Below are 22,255 nucleotides of genomic sequence, written 5' to 3' on the forward strand. Positions count from 1 at the left end.
CCTGTGCTGAAGCAGGGATGTCCTGAAACCCTGACCTGTTGGTGGCCCTTGCGGACTGCAGTTGCCCCCCTGCCCTGGGCAGTGCTGCTCCTGTAACAGTGCTTTTTACTGGAAGGGAAATACCGGGAGTGATTCTTATAAAGAGGGTTGTCTTTGAACACTCGCACCCGAGATGAGGACGTTACACAAACCTCGTCGGCGTGTGTTACCGGGCGGGATTTAGCAAGTTTAACACGGCACCTTCTGTTTCATTTCGCTTCATTGATGGTTGTTGCGTTCACACCACCGCCTTTATATAAATATAAACGTAATGATAGGGGAGCCCGGCCTGGGACACGCTTCCGGTTATAACCACAGGGCCTTTATGTGGCTGTAACCTGCTGGCTATAAAGCAACAGTCCAGCTTTTGTTTGGCATTTGATTTTTGTTTTAAAATGATCTCCTCTTGCTTTTTCCAACGCTGTTTTTGTGATTAAAATCTGATGCATCATTTAATGGATGTAAGCTTTACTGTCCGGGAGGATGAAATGGAAGTCTCCCCAGAGCCCAATGCAGGTTAAAGGTTTCCATGGTAACCAGACACTGGACATTAACAAAATCATGTTTTCAAACAGAAGGAAAACCCTTATTTAAAAATAATGGAAGATCAGGACACACCGCTGCACTCCCCACCCTGGCTTCCCAGACTCCTCCACCTCACTCACCGCTGCACTCCCCACCCTGGCTTCCCAGACTCCTCCACCTCACTCACCGCTGCACTCCCCACCCTGGCTTCCCAGACTCCTCCACCTCACTCACCGCTGCACTCCCCACCCTGGCTTCCCAGACTCCTCCACCTCACTCACCGCTGCACTCCCCACCCTGGCTTCCCAGACTCCTCCACCTCACTCACCGCTGCACTCCCCACCCTGGCTTCCCAGACTCCTCCACCTCACTCACCGCTCCACTCCCCACCCTGACTTCCCAGACTCCACCTCACTCACCGCTGCACTCCCCACCCTGGCTTCACAGACTCCTCCACCTCACTCACCCCTGCACTCCCCACCCTGGCTTCCCAGACTCCTCCACCTCACTCACTGCTGCACTCCCCACACTGGCTTCCCAGACTCCTCTACCTCACTCACCGCTGCACTCCCCACACTGGCTTACCAGACTCCTCTACCGCACTCACCGCTCCACTCCCCACACTGGCTTCCCAGACTCCTCTACCTCACTCACCGCTCCACTCCCCACACTGGCTTACCAGACTCCTCTACCGCACTCACCGCTGCACTCCCCACCCTGGCTTCCCAGACTCCTCCACCGCACTCACCGCTGCACTCCCCACCCTGGCTTCCCAGACTCCTCCACCTCACTCACCGCTCCACTCCCCACCCTGGCTTCCCAGACTCCTCTACCGCACTCACCGCTGCACTCCCCACCCTGGCTTCCCAGACTCCACCACCTCACTCACCGCTGCACTCCCCACACTGGCTTCCCAGACTCCTCTACCTCACTCACCGCTCCACTCCCCTCACTGGCTTCCCAGACTCCTCTACCGCACTCACAGCTCCACTCCCCACACTGGCTTCCCAGACTCCTCCACCTCACTCACCGCTGCACTCCCCACCCTGGCTTCCCAGACTCCTCCACCTCACTCACCGCTGCACTCCCCACACTGGCTTCCCAGACTCCTCTACCGCACTCACCGCTCCACTCCCCACACTGGCTTCCCAGACTCCTCCACCTCACTCACCGCTGCACTCCCTACACTGGCTTCCCAGACTCCTCCACCTCACTCACCGCTCCACTCCCCACCCTGGCTTCCCAGACTCCTCTACCGCACTCACCGCTCCACTCCCCACCCTGGCTTCCCAGACTCCTCCACCTCACTCACCGCCCCACTCCCCACCCTGGCTTCCCAGACTCCTCCACATCACTCACCGCCCTGGCTTCCCACACTCCTCCACCTCACTCACCGCTGCACTCCCCACCCTGGCTTCCCAGACTCCTCCACCTCACTCACCACTGCACTCCCCACCCTGGCTTCCCAGACTCCTCCACCTCACTCACCGCTGCACTCCCCACCCTGGCTTTCCAGACTCCTCCACCTCACTCACCGCTCCACTCCCCACACTGGCTTCCCAGACTCCTCCACCTCACTCACCGCTGCACTCCCCACCCTGGCTTTCCAGACTCCTCCACCTCACTCACCGCTGCACTCCCTACACTGGCTTCCCAGACTCCTCTACCGCACTCACCGCTGCACTCCCCACCCTGGCTTCCCAGACTCCTCCACCTCACTCACCGCTGCACTCCCCACCCTGGCTTCCCAGACTCCTCCACCTCACTCACCGCTGCACTCCCCACACTGGCTTCCCAGACTCCTCTACCTCACTCACCGCTCCACTCCCCACACTGGCTTCCCAGACTCCTCTACCGCACTCACCGCTGCACTCCCCACCCTGGCTTCCCAGACTCCTCCACCTCACTCACCGCTGCACTCCCCACACTGGCTTCTCATACTCCTCTACCTCACTCACCGCTCCACTCCCCACACTGGCTTACCAGACTCCTCTACCGCACTCACCGCTCCACTCCCCACACTGGCTTCCCAGACTCCTCTACCTCACTCACCGCTCCACTCCCCACACTGGCTTCCCAGACTCCTCTACCGCACTCACCGCTCCACTCCCCACCCTGTCTTCCCAGACTCCTCCACCTCACTCACCGCTCCACTCCCCACCCTGGCTTCCCAGACTCCTCCACCTCACTCACCGCTGCACTCCCCACCCTGGCTTTCCAGACTCCTCCACCTCACTCACCGCTGCACTCCCCACCCTGGCTTCCCAGACTCCTCCACCTCACTCACCGCTGCACTCCCCACACTGGCTTCTCATACTCCTCTACCTCACTCACCGCTCCACTCCCCACACTGGCTTACCAGACTCCTCTACCGCACTCACCGCTCCACTCCCCACACTGGCTTCCCAGACTCCTCTACCTCACTCACCGCTCCACTCCCCACACTGGCTTCCCAGACTCCTCTACCGCACTCACCGCTCCACTCCCCACCCTGTCTTCCCAGACTCCTCCACCTCACTCACCGCTCCACTCCCCACCCTGGCTTCCCAGACTCCTCCACCTCACTCACCGCTGCACTCCCCACCCTGGCTTTCCAGACTCCTCCACCTCACTCACCGCTGCACTCCCCACCCTGGCTTCCCAGACTCCTCCACCTCACTCACCGCTGCACTCCCCACACTGGCTTCCCAGACTCCTCCACCGTACTCACCGCTGCACTCCCCACCCTGGCTTCCCAGACTCCTCCACCTCACTCACCGCTGCACTCCCCACACTAGCTTCCCAGACTCCTCCACCTCACTCACCGCTCCACTCCCCACCCTGGCTTCCCAGACTCCTCTACCGCACTCACCGCTGCACTCCCCACCATGGCTTCCCAGAGTCCTCCACCTCACTCATCGCTGCACTCCCCACCCTGGCTTCCCAGACTCCACCTCACTCACCGCTCCACTCCCCACACTGGCTTCCCAGACTCCTCTACCGCACTCACCGCTGCACTCACCACCCTGGCTTCCCAGACTCCTCCACCTAACTCACCGCTGCACTCCCCACCCTGGCTTCCCAGACTCCTCTACCTCACTCACCGCTGCACTCCACACACTGGCTTCCTAGACTCCTCTACCGCACTCACCGCTGCACTCCCCACCATGGCTTCCCAGACTCCTCCACCTCACTCACCGCTGCACTCCCCACCCTGGCTTCCCAGACTCCACCTCACTCACCACTCCACTCCCCACACTGGCTTCCCAGACTCCTCTACCGCACTCACCGCTGCACTCACCACCCTTGCTTCCCAGACTCCTCCACCTCACTCACCGCTCCACTCCCCACACTGGCTTCCAAGACTCCTCCACCTCACTCACCGCTGCACTCCCCACCCTGGCTTCCCAGACTTCTCCACCTCACTCACCGCTCCACTCCCCACCCTAGCTTCCCAGACTCCTCCACCTCACTCACCGCTCCACTCCCCACACTGGCTTCCAAGTCTCCTCCACCTCACTCACCGCTCCACTCCCCACACTGGCTTCCAAGACTCCTCCACCTCACTCACCGCTGCACTCCCCACCCTGGCTTTCCAGACTCCTCCACCTCACTCACCGCTCCACTCCCCACACTGGCTTCCCAGACTCCTCCACCTCACTCACCGCTGCACTCCCCACCCTGGCTTCCCAGACTTCTCCACCTCACTCACCGCTCCACTCCCCACCCTAGCTTCCCAGACTCCTCCACCTCACTCACCGCTCCACTCCCCACACTGGCTTCCAAGACTCCTCCACCTCACTCACCGCTCCACTCCCCACACTGGCTTCCAAGACTCCTCCACCTCACTCACCGCTGCACTCCCCACCCTGGCTTTCCAGACTCCTCCACCTCACTCACCGCTCCACTCCCCACCCTGGCTTCCCAGACTCCTCTGCCGCACTCATCGCTGCACTCCCCACCCTGGCTTCCCAATGTAAAACCCTAGCTGTGACTTACAGAGCTCTCAGCAATGTGCCCCCCCCCCCTTACATCTCAGCCCTCACCCCCAAATATATCCCTAAACGCCCCCTCCGTTCTGCCCATAACATCCACCTCCCCTCCTGCCTTATTCCCCCCTCACTCCCGCATACAAGACGTCTCCCGCGCTGCCCCCTCTCTCTGGCATTCGCTGCCTCGCACCATCAGACTCTCCCCCAGCTGTCAGGCATTTATACTCCTTGATACCCCACATTCTCATGTAGGCCAATCTGTCATCCCCCCAACATCCAACTCTCCCCCTCCAGCCCCATTGGGACAGCTGTGCGGCAGGGCCAAACTCAATGCTAACACCCCCAACATCCAACTCTCCCCCTCCAACCCCATTGGGACAGCTGTGCGGCAGGGCCAAACTCAATGCTAACACCCCTAACATCCACACAAACATTAATGGGACCAGCTGAGCGGCGGGACCATACTCCATCCTGATTTATACTCCGTCCCACAATGAGCAGCCACGTTACCTTTTGTTCGTACATTGCCCCTTATCCCCTCTAGATTGCAAGCTCTCCGGATCAGGACCCTCATTACCTCCTGTATCTGTCAATCTGTTTCTGTAATGTACATCACTCTGCACCCCCCATTGTACAGCGCTGCTGAGTATGTTGGCGATGATAACAATACTCAGGGAAAGATACTAACATTATGCGAGTTAATCTCCTGTAGGATTCTGGGAGATCTTTGCTGCTTTAACTATAGGCTTGTTCATTTTTGTACTTGAAAGGGGATTTTGTTTAAAGCAGCACTCCTGGGAACTTTGTGGGTTTTAAATACCTTTTTTGAATAGAATTGAAGCAGGGGGTCTCCGGAGCTGAGCCGCGTTGATTTCAGCTTTGGGAGCCCCTGCTCCCCGAGATACTAACCTCCAAAGTGGTGCCGGCGTGTCTCTGCTGTTTCAATGTCCTGCTGTCACACCGGTCAATAGGAAGCCTCAAGGGATGACGGCACCACTTTCTATTGGCCCACAAGTCGCGGGACATTGAAGCCACCATTATGTTAGCCCAAACTAGATCAGCCGGAGCTGCTACCTGCACCCCCTTTAATATGTGCATCAATACAATCCACACAAAAAGTAATTAGCTAAGTTGCCGATCGGTCCGTTATCCTGTGATCGATCGGTGAAGATTCAGCTCAGGGTTCACTAAATGGCAGTCGGTGCAGCAGAAGAGGACCAAAGATGCTGCAGTTCTGTGGGGAAGATCATGTGACCAGGCAGTCACTAGATACAATTGGTGCACTGCTAGAGAGAGAGAGGGCAGGGCTCAAAAAGGGGCGTGCCAGAGCCTGTTTCAGAAGAGGAAGGGGATGTGACTTTGTAAATGAATGCTATAGAAACAAAAAATGCTTCTTACAATATAATACATAAAAAATGCCATTCAGAGTTGTTAAAAGAACAAAAAAAAAACAAGTATTTTCACATAGCACAGAACTGATTTATTAAATACAAACACAGGATATTGCTTGCTCTGCAGCTTTAAAGAGCTTTAGCCAGATAACGAGGTTTACAAATAAAATGTCTGTAGTCCTGTTAAACTCACTTTGTGTTGTACCTTGCCAGCAATTCATAAAGATATTTTATAACTTAGAAACATAGGTCTTTACGGTGGGTGCCGTTTGCTGTTTGATATTGTACAAGACATTTGTTTCACATCAATCTGTGCTGCTGGCGTGTATGAGACTTGTGTTGGGTTTCTGCTGTCTGATGTCAGTCTCTTGGAGACGGAGGTTATTACAGCAGCACAGACCTGGGGGTTTAATGGAACAAAGCGTGAGAACATTAATCCTACATGCAAACTGTGATACATCCTATTGTAATATCATGCAGAGCAACGCCTCCCCTACAGCTCTCCCACCCTAACGCCTCCCCTACAGCTCTCCCACCCTAACGCCTCCCCTACAGCTCTCCCACCCTAACGCCTCCCCTACAGCTCTCCCACCCTAACGCCTCCCCTACAGCTCTCCCACCCTAACGCCTCCCCTACAGCTCTCCCACCCTAACGCCTCCCCTACAGCTCTCCCACCCTAACGCCTCCCCTACAGCTCTTCCTCCCTAACGACTCCCCTACAGCTCTTCCTCCCTAACGCCTCCCCTAAAGCTCTCCCACCCTAACGCCCCCCCTACAGTTCTCCCACCCTAACGTCTCCCCTACAGCTCTCCCACCCTAACGCCTCCCCTACAGCTCTTCCCCCCTAACGCCTCCCCTACAGCTCTTCCCCCCCTAACGCCTCCCCTACAGCTCTCCCACCCTAACGCCTCCCCTACAGCTCTTCCCCCCTAACGCTTCCCCTACAGCTCTTCCTCCCTAACGCCTCCCCTACAGCTCTTCCCCCCCTAACGCCTCCCCTACAGCTCTCCCACCCTAACGCCTCCCCTACAGCTCTTCCCCCCTAACGCCTCCCCTACAGCTCTTCCCCCCTAACGTCTCCCCTACAGCTCTTCCTCCCTCTCGCCTCCCCTACAGCTCTTCCCCCCCTAACGCCTCCCCTACAGCTCTTCCTCCCTCTCACCTCCCCTACAGCTCTTCCTCCCTAACGCCTCCCCTACAGCTCTTCCTCCCTAACGCCTCCCCTACAGCTCTTCCTCCCTAACGCCTCCCCTACAGCTCTTCCTCCCTAACGCCTCCCCTACAGCTCTTCCCCCCTAACGCCTCCCCTACAACCTTCCTCCCTAACGCCTCCCCTACAGCTCTTCCCCACTAAAGCCTCCCCTACAGCTCTTCCTCCCTAACGCCTCCCCTACAGCTCTTCCTCCCTAACGCCTCCCCTCCAACTCTTCCCCCCTAACGCCTCCCCTACAGCTCTTCCTCCCTAACGCCTCCCCTCCAACTCTTCCCCCCTAACGCCTCCCCTACAGCTCTTCCTCCCTAACGCCTCCCCTACAACCTTCCCCCCTAACGCCTCCCCTACAGCTCTTCCTCCCTAACGCCTCCCCTACAGCTCTTCCCCCCCTAACGCCTCCCCTACAGCTCTTCCTCCCTAACGCCTCCCCTACAGCTCTTCCCCCCTAACGCCTCCCCTACAGCTCGCCCCCCCTAACGCCCCCCCTACAGCTCTTCCCCCCCTAACGCCTCCCCTACAGCTCTTCCTCCCTAACGCCTCCCCTACAACCTTCCCCCCTAACTCCTCCCCTACAGCTCTTCCCCCCTAACACCTCCCCTACAGCTCTTCCCCACTAACGCCTCCCCTACAGCTCTTCCTCCCTAACGCCTCCCCTACAGCTCTTCCCCCCTAACGCCTCCCCTACAGCTCTTCATCCCTAACGCCTCCCCTACAGCTCTTCCTCCCTAACGCCTCCCCTACAGCTCTTCCTCCCTAACGCCTCCCCTACAGCTCTTCCTCCCTAACGCCTCCCCTTCAACCTTCCTCCCTAACGCCTCCCCTACAGCTCTTCCTCCCTAACGCCTCCCCTACAGCTCTTCCTCCCTAACGCCTCCCCTACAACCTTCCCCCCCTAACGCCTCCCCTACAGTTCTTCCTCTCTAACGCCTCCCCTACAGCTCTTCATCCCTAACGCCTCCCCTACAGCTCTTCCTCCCTAACGCCTCCCCTACAGCTCTTCCCCCCTAACGCCTCCCCTACAGCTCTTCCCCCCTAACGCCTCCCCTACAGCTCTTCCTCCCTAACGCCTCCCCTACATCTCTTCCTCCCTAACGCCTCCCCTACAGCTCTTCCCCCCTAACGCCTCCTCTACAGCTCTCCCCCCCTAACGCCTCCCCTACAGCTCTTCCCCCCTAACGCTTCCCCTACAGCTCTTCCTCCCTAACGCCTCCCCTACAGCTCTTCCCCCCCTAACGCCTCCCCTACAGCTCTCCCACCCTAACGCCTCCCCTACAGCTCTTCCCCCCCTAACGCCTCCCCTACAGCTCTTCCTCCCTCTCGCCTCCCCTACAGCTCTTCCCCCCTAACGCCTCCCCTACAGCTCTTCCCCCCTAACGCCTCCCCTACAGCTCTTCCCCCCCTAACGCCTCCCCTACAGCTCTTCCTCCCTCTCACCTCCCCTACAGCTCTTCCTCCCTAACGCCTCCCCTACAGCTCTTCCTCCCTAACGCCTCCCCTACAGCTCTTCCTCCCTAACGCCTCCCCTACAGCTCTTCCTCCCTAACGCCTCCCCTACAGCTCTTCCCCCCCCTAACGCCTCCCCTACAACCTTCCTCCCTAACGCCTCCCCTACAGCTCTTCCCCACTAACGCCTCCCCTACAGCTCTTCCTCCCTAACGCCTCCCCTACAGCTCTTCCTCCCTAACGCCTCCCCTCCAACTCTTCCCCCCCTAACGCCTTTCCTACAGCTCTTCCTCCCTAACGCCTCCCCTCCAACTCTTCCCCCCTAACGCCTCCCCTACAGCTCTTCCTCCCTAACGCCTCCCCTACAACCTTCCCCCCTAACGCCTCCCCTACAGCTCTTCCTCCCTAACGCCTCCCCTACAGCTCTTCCCCCCCTAACGCCTCCACTACAGCTCTTCCCCCCCTAACGCCTCCCCTACAGCTCTTCCCCCCTAACGCCTCCCCTACAGCTCTTCCCCCCCTAACGCCTCCCCTACAGCTCTTCCTCCCTAACGCCTCCCCTACAACCTTCCCCCTAACTCCTCCCCTACAGCTCTTCCCCCCTAACGCCTCCCCTACAGCTCTTCCCCCCTAACGCCTCCCCTACAGCTCTTCCCCACTAACGCCTCCCCTACAGCTCTTCCTCCCTAACGCCTCCCTACAGCTCTTCCCCCCTAACGCCTCCCTACAGCTCTTCCCCCCTAACGCCTCCCCTACAGCTCTTCATCCCTAACGCCTCCCCTACAGCTCTTCCTCCCTAACGCCTCCCCTACAGCTCTTCCTCCCTAACGCCTCCCCTACAGCTCTTCATCCCTAACGCCTCCCCTACAGCTCTTCCTCCCTAACGCCTCCCCTACAGCTCTTCCTCCCTAACGCCTCCCCTACAACCTTCCTCCCTAACGCCTCCCCTACAGCTCTTCCTCCCTAACGCCTCCCCTACAGCTCTTCCTCCCTAACGCCTCCCCTACAACCTTCCCCCCCTAACGCCTCCCCTACAGTTCTTCCTCTCTAACGCCTCCCCTACAGCTCTTCCTCCCTAACGCCTCCCCTACAGCTCTTCCCCCCTAACGCCTCCCCTACAGCTCTTCCCCCCTAACGCCTCCCCTACAGCTCTTCCCCCCTAACGCCTCCCCTACAGCTCTTCCTCCCTAACGCCTCCCCTACAGCTCTCCCCCCCTAACGCCTCCCCTACAGCTCTTCCCCCCTAACGCCTCCCCTACAGCTCTTCCTCCCTAACACCTCCCCTACAGCTCTTCCCCCCTAACGCCTCCCCTACAGCTCTTCCCCCCCTAACGCCTCCCCTACAGCTCTTCCTCCCTAACGCCTCCCCTACAGCTCTTCCCCCCTAACGCCTCCCCTACAGCTCTTCCCCCCTAACGCCTCCCCTACAGCTCTTCCCCCCCTAACGCCTCCCCTACAGCTCTTCCCCACTAACGCCTCCCCTACAGCTCTTCCTCCCTAACGCCTCCCCTACAGCTCTTCCCCACTAACGCCTCCCCTACAGCTCTTCCCCACTAACGCTTCCCCTACAGCTCTTCCTCCCTAACGCCTCCCCTACAGCTCTTCCTCCCTAACGCCTCCCCTACAGCACTTCCCCCCTAACGCTTCCCCTACAGCTCTTCCCCCCCTAACGCCTCCCCTACAGCTCTTCCTCCCTAACGCCTCCCCTACTGCTCTTCCCCCCTAACGCCTCCCCTACAGCTCTTCCCCCCTAACGCCTCCCCTACAGCTCTTCCTCCCTAACGCCTCCCCTACAGCTCTTCCCCCCTAACGCCTCCCCTACAGCTCTTCATCCCTAACGCCTCCCCTACAGCTCTTCCTCCCTAACGCCTCCCCTACAGCTCTTCCTCCCTAACGCCTCCCCTACAGCTCTTCCTCCCTAACGCCTCCCCTACTGCTCTTTCCCACTAACGCCTCCCCTACAGCTCTTCCCCCCTAACGCCTCCCCTACAGCTCTTCCCCCCTAACGCCTCCCCTACAGCTCTTCCCCCCTAACGCCTCCCCTACAGCTCTTCCTCCCTAACGCCTCCCCTACAGCTCTTCCCCCTAACGCCTCCCCTACAGCTCTTCCTCCCTAACGCCTCCCCTACAGCTCTTCCCCCCTAACGCCTCCCCTACAGCTCTTCCTCCCTAACGCCTCCCCTACAGCTCTTCCTCCCTAACGCCTCCCCTACTGCTCTTCCCCACTAACGCCTCCCCTACAGCTCTTCCCCCCTAACGCCTCCCCTACAGCTCTTCCCCCCTAACGCCTCCCCTACAGCTCTTCCCCCCTAACGCCTCCCCTACAGCTCTTCCTCCCTAACGCCTCCCCTACAGCTCTTCCCCCTAACGCCTCCCCTACAGCTCTTCCTCCCTAACGCCTCCCCTACAAACTTCCCCCCTAACGCCTCCCCTACAGCTCTTCCTCCCTAACGCCTCCCCTACAGCTCTTCCCCCCTAACGCCTCCTCTACAGCTCTTCCTCCCTAACGCCTCCCCTACAGCTCTTCCCCCCTAACGCCTCCCCTACAGCTCTTCCCCCCTAACGCCTCCCCTACAGCTCTTCCTCCCTAACGCCTCCCCTACAGCTCTTCCCCCCTAACGCCTCCCCTACAGCTCTTCCTCCCTAACGCCTCCCCTACATCTCTTCCTCCCTAACGCCTCCCCTACAGCTCTTCCCCCCTAACGCCTCCCCTACAGCTCTCCCCCCTAACGCCTCCCCTGCAGCTCTTCCCCCCTAACGCCTCCCCTACAGCTCTTCCTCCCTAACACCTCCCCTACAGCTCTTCCCCCCTAACGCCTCCCCTACAGCTCTTCCCCCCTAACGCCTCCCCTACAGCTCTTCCCCCCTAACGCCTTCCCTACAGCTCTTCCTCCCTAACGCCTCCCCTACAGCTCTTCCCCCCTAACGCCTCCCCTACAGCTCTTCCCCCCTAACGCCTCCCCTACAGCTCTTCCCCCCTAACGCCTCCCCTACAGCTCTTCCCCCCTAACGCCTCCCCTACAGCTCTTCCTCCCTAACGCCTCCCCTACAGCTCTTCCCCCTAACGCCTCCCCTACAGCTCTTCCTCCCTAACGCCTCCCCTACAACCTTCCCCCCTAACGCCTCCCCTACAGCTCTTCCTCCCTAACGCCTCCCCTACAGCTCTTCCCCCCTAACGCCTCCTCTACAGCTCTTCCTCCCTAACGCCTCCCCTACAGCTCTTCCCCCCTAACGCCTCCCCTACAGCTCTTCCCCCCTAACGCCTCCCCTACAGCTCTTCCTCCCTAACGCCTCCCCTACAGCTCTTCCCCCCTAACGCCTCCCCTACAGCTCTTCCTCCCTAACGCCTCCCCTACATCTCTTCCTCCCTAACGCCTCCCCTACAGCTCTTCCCCCCTAACGCCTCCCCTACAGCTCTCCCCCCTAACGCCTCCCTTGCAGCTCTTCCCCCCCTAACGCCTCCCCTACAGCTCTTCCTCCCTAACACCTCCCCTACAGCTCTTCCCCCCTAACGCCTCCCCTACAGCTCTTCCCCCCTAACGCCTTCCCTACAGCTCTTCCTCCCTAACGCCTCCCCTACAGCTCTTCCCCCCTAACGCCTCCCCTACAGCTCTTCCCCCCTAACGCCTCCCCTACAGCTCTTCCCCCCTAACGCCTCCCCTACAGCTCTTCCCCCCTAACGCCTCCCCTACAGCTCTTCCCCCCTAACGCCTCCCCTACAGCTCTTCCCCCCTAACGCCTCCCCTACAGCTCTTCCCCCCTAACGCCTCCCCTACAGCTCTTCCCCCCTAACGCCTCCCCCTACAGCTCTTCCCCCCTAACGCCTCCCCTACAGCTCTTCCCCCCTAACGCCTCCCCTACAGCTCTTCCTCCCTAACGCTTCCCCTACATCTCTTCCTCCCTAACGCCTCCCCTACATCTCTTCCTCCCTAACGCCTCCCCTACAGCTCTTCCCCCCTAACGCCTCCCCTACAGCTCTCCCCCCTAACGCCTCCCCTGCAGCTCTTCCCCCCTAACGCCTCCCCTACAGCTCTTCCTCCCTAACACCTCCCCTACAGCTCTTCCTCCCTAACGCCTCCCCTACAGCACTTCCCCCCTAACGCTTCCCCTACAGCTCTTCCCCCCCTAACGCCTCCCCTACAGCTCTTCCCCCCTAAAGCCTCCCCTACAGCTCTTCCCCCCTAACGCCTCCCCTACAGCACTTCCCCCCTAACGCTTCCCTTACAGCTCTTCCCCCCCTAACGCCTCCCCTACAGCTCTTCCCCCCCTAACGCCTCCCCTACAGCTCTTCCTCCCTCTCGCCTCCCCTACAGCTTTTCCTCCCAAACGCCTCCCCTACAGCTCTTCCTCCCTAACGCCTCCCCTACAGCTCTTCCTCCCTACAACCTTCCCCCCTAACGCCTCCCCTACAGCTCTTCCTCCCTAACGCCTCCCCTACAGCTCTTCCCCCCTAACGCCTCCCCTACAGCTCTTCCCCCTAACGCCTCCCCTACAGCTCTTCCTCCCTAACGCCTCCCCTACAGCTCTTCCCCCTAACGCCTCCCCTACAGCTCTTCCCCCTAATGCCTCCCCTACAGCTCTTCCTCCCTAACGCCTCCCCTACAACCTTCCCCCCCTAACGCCTCCCCTACAGTTCTTCCTCTCTAACGCCTCCCCTACAGCTCTTCCTCCCTAACGCCTCCCCTACAGCTCTTCCCCCCTAACGCCTCCCCTACAGCTCTTCCCCCCTAACGCCTCCCCTACAGCTCTTCCCCCCTAACGCCTCCCCTACAGCTCTTCCTCCCTAACGCCTCCCCTACAGCTCTCCCCCCCTAACGCCTCCCCTACAGCTCTTCCCCCCTAACGCCTCCCCTACAGCTCTTCCTCCCTAACACCTCCCCTACAGCTCTTCCCCCCTAACGCCTCCCCTACAGCTCTTCCCCCCCTAACGCCTCCCCTACAGCTCTTCCTCCCTAACGCCTCCCCTACAGCTCTTCCCCCCTAACGCCTCCCCTACAGCTCTTCCCGCCTAACGCCTCCCCTACAGCTCTTCCCCCCCTAACGCCTCCCCTACAGCTCTTCCCCACTAACGCCTCCCCTACAGCTCTTCCTCCCTAACGCCTCCCCTACAGCTCTTCCCCACTAACGCCTCCCCTACAGCTCTTCCCCACTAACGCCTCCCCTACAGCTCTTCCTCCCTAACGCCTCCCCTACAGCTCTTCCTCCCTAACGCCTCCCCTACAGCACTTCCCCCCTAACGCTTCCCCTACAGCTCTTCCCCCCCTAACGCCTCCCCTACAGCTCTTCCTCCCTAACGCCTCCCCTACTGCTCTTCCCCACTAACGCCTCCCCTACAGCTCTTCCCCCCTAACGCCTCCCCTACAGCTCTTCCTCCCTAACGCCTCCCCTACAGCTCTTCCCCCCTAACGCCTCCCCTACAGCTCTTCATCCCTAACGCCTCCCCTACAGCTCTTCCTCCCTAACGCCTCCCCTACAACTCTTCCTCCCTAACGCCTCCCCTTCTGCTCTTTCCCACTAACGCCTCCCCTACAGCTCTTCCCCCCTAACGCCTCCCCTACAGCTCTTCCCCCCTAACGCCTCCCCTACAGCTCTTCCCCCCTAACGCCTCCCCTACAGCTCTTCCTCCCTAACGCCTCCCCTACAGCTCTTCCCCCTAACGCCTCCCCTACAGCTCTTCCTCCCTAACGCCTCCCCTACAGCTCTTCCCCCCTAACGCCTCCCCTACAGCTCTTCCTCCCTAACGCCTCCCCTACAGCTCTTCCTCCCTAACGCCTCCCCTACTGCTCTTCCCCACTAACGCCTCCCCTACAGCTCTTCCCCCCTAACGCCTCCCCTACAGCTCTTCCCCCCTAACGCCTCCCCTACAGCTCTTCCCCCCTAACGCCTCCCCTACAGCTCTTCCTCCCTAACGCCTCCCCTACAGCTCTTCCCCCTAACGCCTCCCCTACAGCTCTTCCTCCCTAACGCCTCCCCTACAACCTTCCCCCCTAACGCCTCCCCTACAGCTCTTCCTCCCTAACGAATCCCCTACAGCTCTTCCTCCCTAACGCCTCCCCTACAACCTTCCCCCCCTAACGCCTCCCCTACAGTTCTTCCTCTCTAACGCCTCCCCTACAGCTCTTCCTCCCTAACGCCTCGCCTACAGCTCTTCCCCCCTAACGCCTCCCCTACAGCTCTTCCCCCCTAACGCCTCCCCTACAGCTCTTCCTCCCTAACGCCTCCCCTACATCTCTTCCTCCCTAACGCCTCCCCTACAGCTCTTCCCCCCTAACGCCTCCCCTACAGCTCTCCCCCCCTAACGCCTCCCCTACAGCTCTTCCCCCCTAACGCTTCCCCTACAGCTCTTCCTCCCTAACGCCTCCCCTACAGCTCTTCCCCCCCTAACGCCTCCCCTACAGCTCTCCCACCCTAACGCCTCCCCTACAGCTCTTCCCCCCCTAACGCCTCCCCTACAGCTCTTCCTCCCTCTCGCCTCCCCTACAGCTCTTCCCCCCTAACGCCTCCCCTACAGCTCTTCCCCCCTAACGCCTCCCCTACAGCTCTTCCCCCCCTAACGCCTCCCCTACAGCTCTTCCTCCCTCTCACCTCCCCTACAGCTCTTCCTCCCTAACGCCTCCCCTACAGCTCTTCCTCCCTAACGCCTCCCCTACAGCTCTTCCTCCCTAACGCCTCCCCTACAGCTCTTCCTCCCTAACGCCTCCCCTACAGCTCTTCCCCCCCCTAACGCCTCCCCTACAACCTTCCTCCCTAACGCCTCCCCTACATCTCTTCCCCACTAACGCCTCCCCTACAGCTCTTCCTCCCTAACGCCTCCCCTACAGCTCTTCCTCCCTAACGCCTCCCCTCCAACTCTTCCCCCCTAACGCCTCCCCTACAGCTCTTCCTCCCTAACGCCTCCCCTCCAACTCTTCCCCCCTAACGCCTCCCCTACAGCTCTTCCTCCCTAACGCCTCCCCTACAACCTTCCCCCCTAACGCCTCCCCTACAGCTCTTCCTCCCTAACGCCTCCCCTACAGCTCTTCCCCCCCTAACGCCTCCACTACAGCTCTTCCTCCCTAACGCCTCCCCTACAGCTCTTCCCCCCTAACGCCTCCCCTACAGCTCTTCCCCCCCTAACGCCTCCCCCTAACTCCTCCCCTACAGCTCTTCCCCCCTAACGCCTCCCCTACAGCTCTTCCCCCCTAACGCCTCCCCTACAGCTCTTCCCCACTAACGCCTCCCCTACAGCTCTTCCTCCCTAACGCCTCCCTACAGCTCTTCCCCCCTAACGCCTCCCTACAGCTCTTCCCCCCTAACGCCTCCCCTACAGCTCTTCATCCCTAACGCCTCCCCTACAGCTCTTCCTCCCTAACGCCTCCCCTACAGCTCTTCCTCCCTAACGCCTCCCCTACAACCTTCCTCCCTAACGCCTCCCCTACAGCTCTTCCTCCCTAACGCCTCCCCTACAGCTCTTCCTCCCTAACGCCTCCCCTACAACCTTCCCCCCCTAACGCCTCCCCTACAGTTCTTCCTCTCTAACGCCTCCCCTACAGCTCTTCCTCCCTAACGCCTCCCCTACAGCTCTTCCCCCCTAACGCCTCCCCTACAGCTCTTCCCCCCTAACGCCTCCCCTACAGCTCTTCCCCCCTAACGCCTCCCCTACAGCTCTTCCTCCCTAACGCCTCCCCTACAGCTCTCCCCCCCCTAACGCCTCCCCTACAGCTCTTCCCCCCTAACGCCTCCCCTACAGCTCTTCCTCCCTAACGCCTCCCCTACAGCTCTTCCCCCCTAACGCCTCCCCTACAGCTCTTCCCCCCTAACGCCTCCCCTACAGCTCTTCCTCCCTAACGCCTCCCCTACATCTCTTCCTCCCTAACGCCTCCCCTACAGCTCTTCCCCCCTAACGCCTCCCCTACAGCTCTCCCCCTAACGCCTCCCCTGCAGCTCTTCCCCCCTAACGCCTCCCCTACAGCTCTTCCTCCCTAACACCTCCCCTACAGCTCTTCCTCCCTAACGCCTCCCCTACAGCACTTCCCCCCTAACGCTTCCCCTACAGCTCTTCCCCCCCTAACGCCTCCCCTACAGCTCTTCCCCCCTAAAGCCTCCCCTACAGCTCTTCCCCCCTAACGCCTCCCCTACAGCACTTCCCCCCTAACGCTTCCCTTACAGCTCTTCCCCCCCTAACGCCTCCCCTACAGCTCTTCCCCCCCTAACGCCTCCCCTACAGCTCTTCCTCCCTCTCGCCTCCCCTACAGCTTTTCCTCCCAAACGCCTCCCCTACAGCTCTTCCTCCCTAACGCCTCCCCTACAGCTCTTCCTCCCTAACGCCTCCCCTACAACCTTCCCCCCTAACGCCTCCCCTACAGCTCTTCCTCCCTAACGCCTCCCCTACAGCTCTTCCCCCCTAACGCCTCCCCTACAGCTCTTCCCCCTAACGCCTCCCCTACAGCTCTTCCTCCCTAACGCCTCCCCTACAGCTCTTCCCCCTAACGCCTCCCCTACAGCTCTTCCCCCTAACGCCTCCCCTACAGCTCTTCCTCCCTAACGCCTCCCCTACAGCTCTTCCCCCCTAACGCCTCCCCTACAGCTCTTCCCCCCCTAACGCCTCCCCTACAGCTCTTCCTCCCTAACGCCTCCCCTACAGCTCTTCCCCCCTAACGCCTCCCCTACAGCTCTTCCCCCCTAACGCCTCCCCTACAGCTCTTCCCCCCCTAACGCCTCCCCTACAGCTCTTCCCCACTAACGCCTCCCCTACAGCTCTTCCTCCCTAACGCCTCCCCTACAGCTCTTCCCCACTAACGCCTCCCCTACAGCTCTTCCCCACTAACGCCTCCCCTACAGCTCTTCCTCCCTAACGCCTCCCCTACAGCTCTTCCTCCCTAACGCCTCCCCTACAGCACTTCCCCCCTAACGCTTCCCCTACAGCTCTTCCCCCCCTAACGCCTCCCCTACAGCTCTTCCTCCCTAACGCCTCCCCTACTGCTCTTCCCCACTAACGCCTCCCCTACAGCTCTTCCCCCCTAACGCCTCCCCTACAGCTCTTCCTCCCTAACGCCTCCCCTACAGCTCTTCCCCCCTAACGCCTCCCCTACAGCTCTTCATCCCTAACGCCTCCCCTACAGCTCTTCCTCCCTAACGCCTCCCCTACAGCTCTTCCTCCCTAACGCCTCCCCTACTGCTCTTTCCCACTAACGCCTCCCCTACAGCTCTTCCCCCCTAACGCCTCCCCTACAGCTCTTCCCCCCTAACGCCTCCCCTACAGCTCTTCCCCCCTAACGCCTCCCCTACAGCTCTTCCTCCCTAACGCCTTCCCTACAGCTCTTCCCCCCTAACGCCTCCCCTACAGCTCTTCCTCCCTAACGCCTCCCCTACAGCTCTTCCTCCCTAACGCCTCCCCTACTGCTCTTCCCCACTAACGCCTCCCCTACAGCTCTTCCCCCCTAACGCCTCCCCTACAGCTCTTCCCCCCTAACGCCTCCCCTACAGCTCTTCCCCCCTAACGCCTCCCCTACAGCTCTTCCTCCCTAACGCCTCCCCTACAGCTCTTCCCCCTAACGCCTCCCCTACAGCTCTTCCTCCCTAACGCCTCCCCTACAACCTTCCCCCCTAACGCCTCCCCTACAGCTCTTCCTCCCTAACGCCTCCCCTACAGCTCTTCCCCCCTAACGCCTCCTCTACAGCTCTTCCTCCCTAACGCCTCCCCTACAGCTCTTCCCCCCTAACGCCTCCCCTACAGCTCTTCCCCCCTAACGCCTCCCCTACAGCTCTTCCTCCCTAACGCCTCCCCTACAGCTCTTCCCCCCTAACGCCTCCCCTACAGCTCTTCCTCCCTAACGCCTCCCCTACATCTCTTCCTCCCTAACGCCTCCCCTACAGCTCTTCCCCCCTAACGCCTCCCCTACAGCTCTCCCCCCTAACGCCTCCCCTGCAGCTCTTCCCCCCTAACGCCTCCCCTACAGCTCTTCCTCCCTAACACCTCCCCTACAGCTCTTCCCCCCTAACGCCTCCCCTACAGCTCTTCCCCCCTAACGCCTCCCCTACAGCTCTTCCTCCCTAACGCCTCCCCTACAGCTCTTCCCCCCTAACGCCTCCCCTACAGCTCTTCCCCCCTAACGCCTCCCCTACAGCTCTTCCCCCCTAACGCCTCCCCTACAGCTCTTCCCCCCTAACGCCTCCCCTACAGCTCTTCCCCCCTAACGCCTCCCCTACAGCTCTTCCCCCCTAACGCCTCCCCTACAGCTCTTCCTCCCTAACGCCTCCCCTACATCTCTTCCTCCCTAACGCCTCCCCTACAGCTCTTCCCCCCTAACGCCTCCCCTACAGCTCTTCCCCCCTAACGCCTCCCCTACAGCTCTCCCCCCTAACGCCTCCCCTGCAGCTCTTCCCCCCTAACGCCTCCCCTACAGCTCTTCCTCCCTAACACCTCCCCTACAGCTCTTCCTCCCTAACGCCTCCCCTACAGCACTTCCCCCCTAACGCTTCCCCTACAGCTCTTCCCCCCCTAACGCCTCCCCTACAGCTCTTCCCCCCTAAAGCCTCCCCTACAGCTCTTCCCCCCTAACGCCTCCCCTACAGCACTTCCCCCCTAACGCTTCCCTTACAGCTCTTCCCCCCCTAACGCCTCCCCTACAGCTCTTCCCCCCCTAACGCCTCCCCTACAGCTCTTCCTCCCTCTCGCCTCCCCTACAGCTTTTCCTCCCCAACGCCTCCCCTACAGCTCTTCCTCCCTAACGCCTCCCCTACAGCTCTTCCTCCCTAACGCCTCCCCTACAACCTTCCCCCCTAACGCCTCCCCTACAGCTCTTCCTCCCTAACGCCTCCCCTACAGCTCTTCCCCCCTAACGCCTCCCCTACAGCTCTGCCCCCCTAACGTCTCCCCTACAGCTCTTCCTCCCTCTCGCCTCCCCTACAGCTCTTCCCCCCCTAACGCCTCCCCTACAGCTCTTCCCCCCTAACGCCTCACCTACAGCTCTTCCTCCCTCTCGCCTCCCCTACAGCTCTTCCCCCCCTAACGCCTCCCCTATAGCCCTTCCCCCCTAACGCCTCCCCTACAGCTCTTCCCCCTAACGCCTCCCCTACAGCTCTTCCCCCCTAACGCCTCCCCTACAGCTCTTCCTCCCTAACGCCTCCCCTACAGCTCTTCCCCCCTAACGCCTCCCCTACAGCTCTTCCCCCCTAACGTCTCCCCTACAGCTCTTCCTCCCTCTCGCCTCCCCTACAGCTTTTCCTCCCCAACGCCTCCCCTTCAGCTCTTCCTCCCTAACGTTTCCCCTACAGCTCTTCCTCCCTAACGCCTCCCCTACAGCTCTTCCTCCCTAACGCCTCCCCTACAGCTCTTCACCCCCTAACGCCTCCCCTACAGCTCTTTCCCCCCTAACGCCTCCCCTACAACCTTACTCCCTAACGCCTCCCCTACAGCTCTTCCCCACTAACGCCTCCCCTACAGCTCTTCCTCCCTAACGCCTCCCCTACAGCTCTTCCTCCCTAACGCCTCCCCTCCAACTCTTCCCCCCTAACGCCTCCCCTACAGCTCTTCCTCCCTAACGCCTCCCCTCCAACTCTTCCCCCCTAACGCCTCCCCTACAGCTCTTCCTCCCTAACGCCTCCCCTACAGCTCTTCCCCCCTAACGCCTCCCCTACAGCTCTTCCTCCCTAACGCCTCCCCTACAGCTCTTCCCCCCTAACGCCTCCCCTACAGCTCTTCCCCCCTAACGCCTCCCCTACAGCTCTTCCCCCTAACGCCTCCCCTACAGCTCTTCCCCCCTAACGCCTCCCCTACAGCTCTTCCTCCCTAACGCCTCCCCTACAGCTCTTCCCCCCTAACGCCTCCACTACAGCTCTTCCTCCCTAACGCCTCCCCTACAGCTCTTCCCCCCTAACGCCTCCCCTACAGCTCTTCCTCCCTAACGCCTCCCCTACAGCTCTTCCTCCCTAACGCCTCCCCTACAGCTCTTCCCCCCTAACGCCTCCCCTACAGCTCTGTCCCCCTAACGCCTCCCCTACAGCTCTTCCCCCCTAACGCCTCCCCTACAGCTCTTCCCCCCTAACGCCTCCCCTACAGCTCTTCCCCCCTAACGCCTCCCCTACAGCTCTTCCTCCCTAACGCCTCCCCTACAGCTCTCCCCCCCCCTAACGGCTCCTCTACAGCTCTCCCCCCCCCTCCACCTAACGGCTCCCCTAAAACTGTCCCCCCCCCTTCCACCTAACGGCTCCCCTAAAACTGCCCCCCCCCCCCCAACGGCTCCCCTACAATTCTTTCCCCCCCTCCTCCCCACCTAACGGCTCCCTATAAATTTAGCAGACATTCGGCATCATTGATGCAAAACACCTTACAACTGTGATTTAGGGAGACCTAACAGTAAATTGACTTTAACATCATAATTCTAATTTGCCCCGTATCTCCCCCTTTGGGGGGTGGGGGGAAGTAATATAAGACGCCGGCATTTTTGCCGTACTGTTTCATTCCTGAGATTTTCCTTCTCTCTTTGTTTGAAGGCCGTCAAAATGACGGCGGAGGAGACGGTGAACGTGAAGGAGGCGGAAATAACCAAACTGATCTTAGATTTCCTGGACGCCAAGAAGCTTCACATCAGTATGCTGGCCCTGGAGAAGGAGAGCGGGGTGATAAACGGGCTGTACTCTGACGACATGCTCTTCCTCAGGTACCATGTGTGCAACATGTGGGTAACATGGGCAACACTCAACCAGGTGTCACCCCTTAACCCTGTCACTGCCATTAGTACACTTTGCCCCTAGGAGGGACTGGCCCCTTAACCATGTCACTGCCATTAGTACACTTTGCCCCTAGGAGGGACTGACCCCCTTAACCATGTCACTGCCATTAGTACACTTTGCCCCTAGGAGGGACTGGCCCCTTAACCATGTCACTGCCATTAGTACACTTTGCTCCTAGGAGGGACTGACCCCTTAACCATGTCACTGCCATTAGTACACTTTGCCCCTAGGAGGGACTGACCCCTTAACCATGTCACTGCCATTAGTACACTTTGCCCCTAGGAGGGACCGGCCCCTTAAACATGTCACTGCCATTAGTACACTTTGCCCCTAGGAGGGACTGACCCCTTAACCATGTCACTGCCATTAGTACACTTTGCTCCTAGGAGGGACTGACCCCTTAAACATGTCACTGCCATTAGTACACTTTGCCCCTAGGAGGGACTGACCCCTTAACCATGTCACTGCCATTAGTACACTTTGCCCCTAGGAGGGACTGGCCCCTTAACCATGTCACTGCCATTAGTACACTTTGCCCCTAGGAGGGACTGACCCCTTAACCATGTTACTGCCATTAGTACACTTTGCCCTTAGGAGGGACTGGCCCCTCTACCATGTCACTGCCATTAGTACACTTTGCCCCTAGGAGGGACTGGCCCCTTAACCATGTCACTGCCATTAGTACACTTTGCCCCTAGGAGGGACTGACCCCTTAACCATGTCACTGCCATTAGTACACTTTGCCCCTAGGAGGGACTGGCCCCTTAACCATGTCACTGCCATTAGTACACTTTGCCCCTAGGAGGGACTGGCCCCTTAACCATGTCACTGCCATTAGTACACTTTGCCCCTAGGAGGGACTGACCCCTTAACCATGTCACTGCCATTAGTACACTTTGCCCCTAGGAGGGACTGACCCCTTAACCATGTCACTGCCATTAGTACACTTTGCTCCTAG

General features: G+C 60.0%; 1 protein-coding gene across 4 annotated transcripts in view; it reads left to right on the top strand.

The window, feature by feature from the left end:
- Nucleotides 1-22,255, top strand: part of WDR47 (WD repeat domain 47) — a 97,053-nt gene that overhangs the window by 19,320 nt on the left and 55,478 nt on the right. For 3 of the 4 annotated variants that reach the window (XM_075617073.1, XM_075617072.1, XM_075617074.1), the window contains one exon: nucleotides 21,058-21,224. In XM_075617073.1, the coding sequence (XP_075473188.1) occupies nucleotides 21,067-21,224 (158 nt within the window). In that variant the 5' untranslated portion in view covers nucleotides 21,058-21,066. Of the gene's footprint in view, nucleotides 1-21,057; nucleotides 21,225-22,255 lie in introns of those variants that run through there. The other variant, XM_075617075.1, reaches the window with a different exon arrangement.

This window comes from Ascaphus truei, chromosome 10, assembly GCF_040206685.1.
Source record: "Ascaphus truei isolate aAscTru1 chromosome 10, aAscTru1.hap1, whole genome shotgun sequence".
In the NCBI taxonomy this organism is placed as follows: domain Eukaryota; kingdom Metazoa; phylum Chordata; class Amphibia; order Anura; family Ascaphidae; genus Ascaphus; species Ascaphus truei.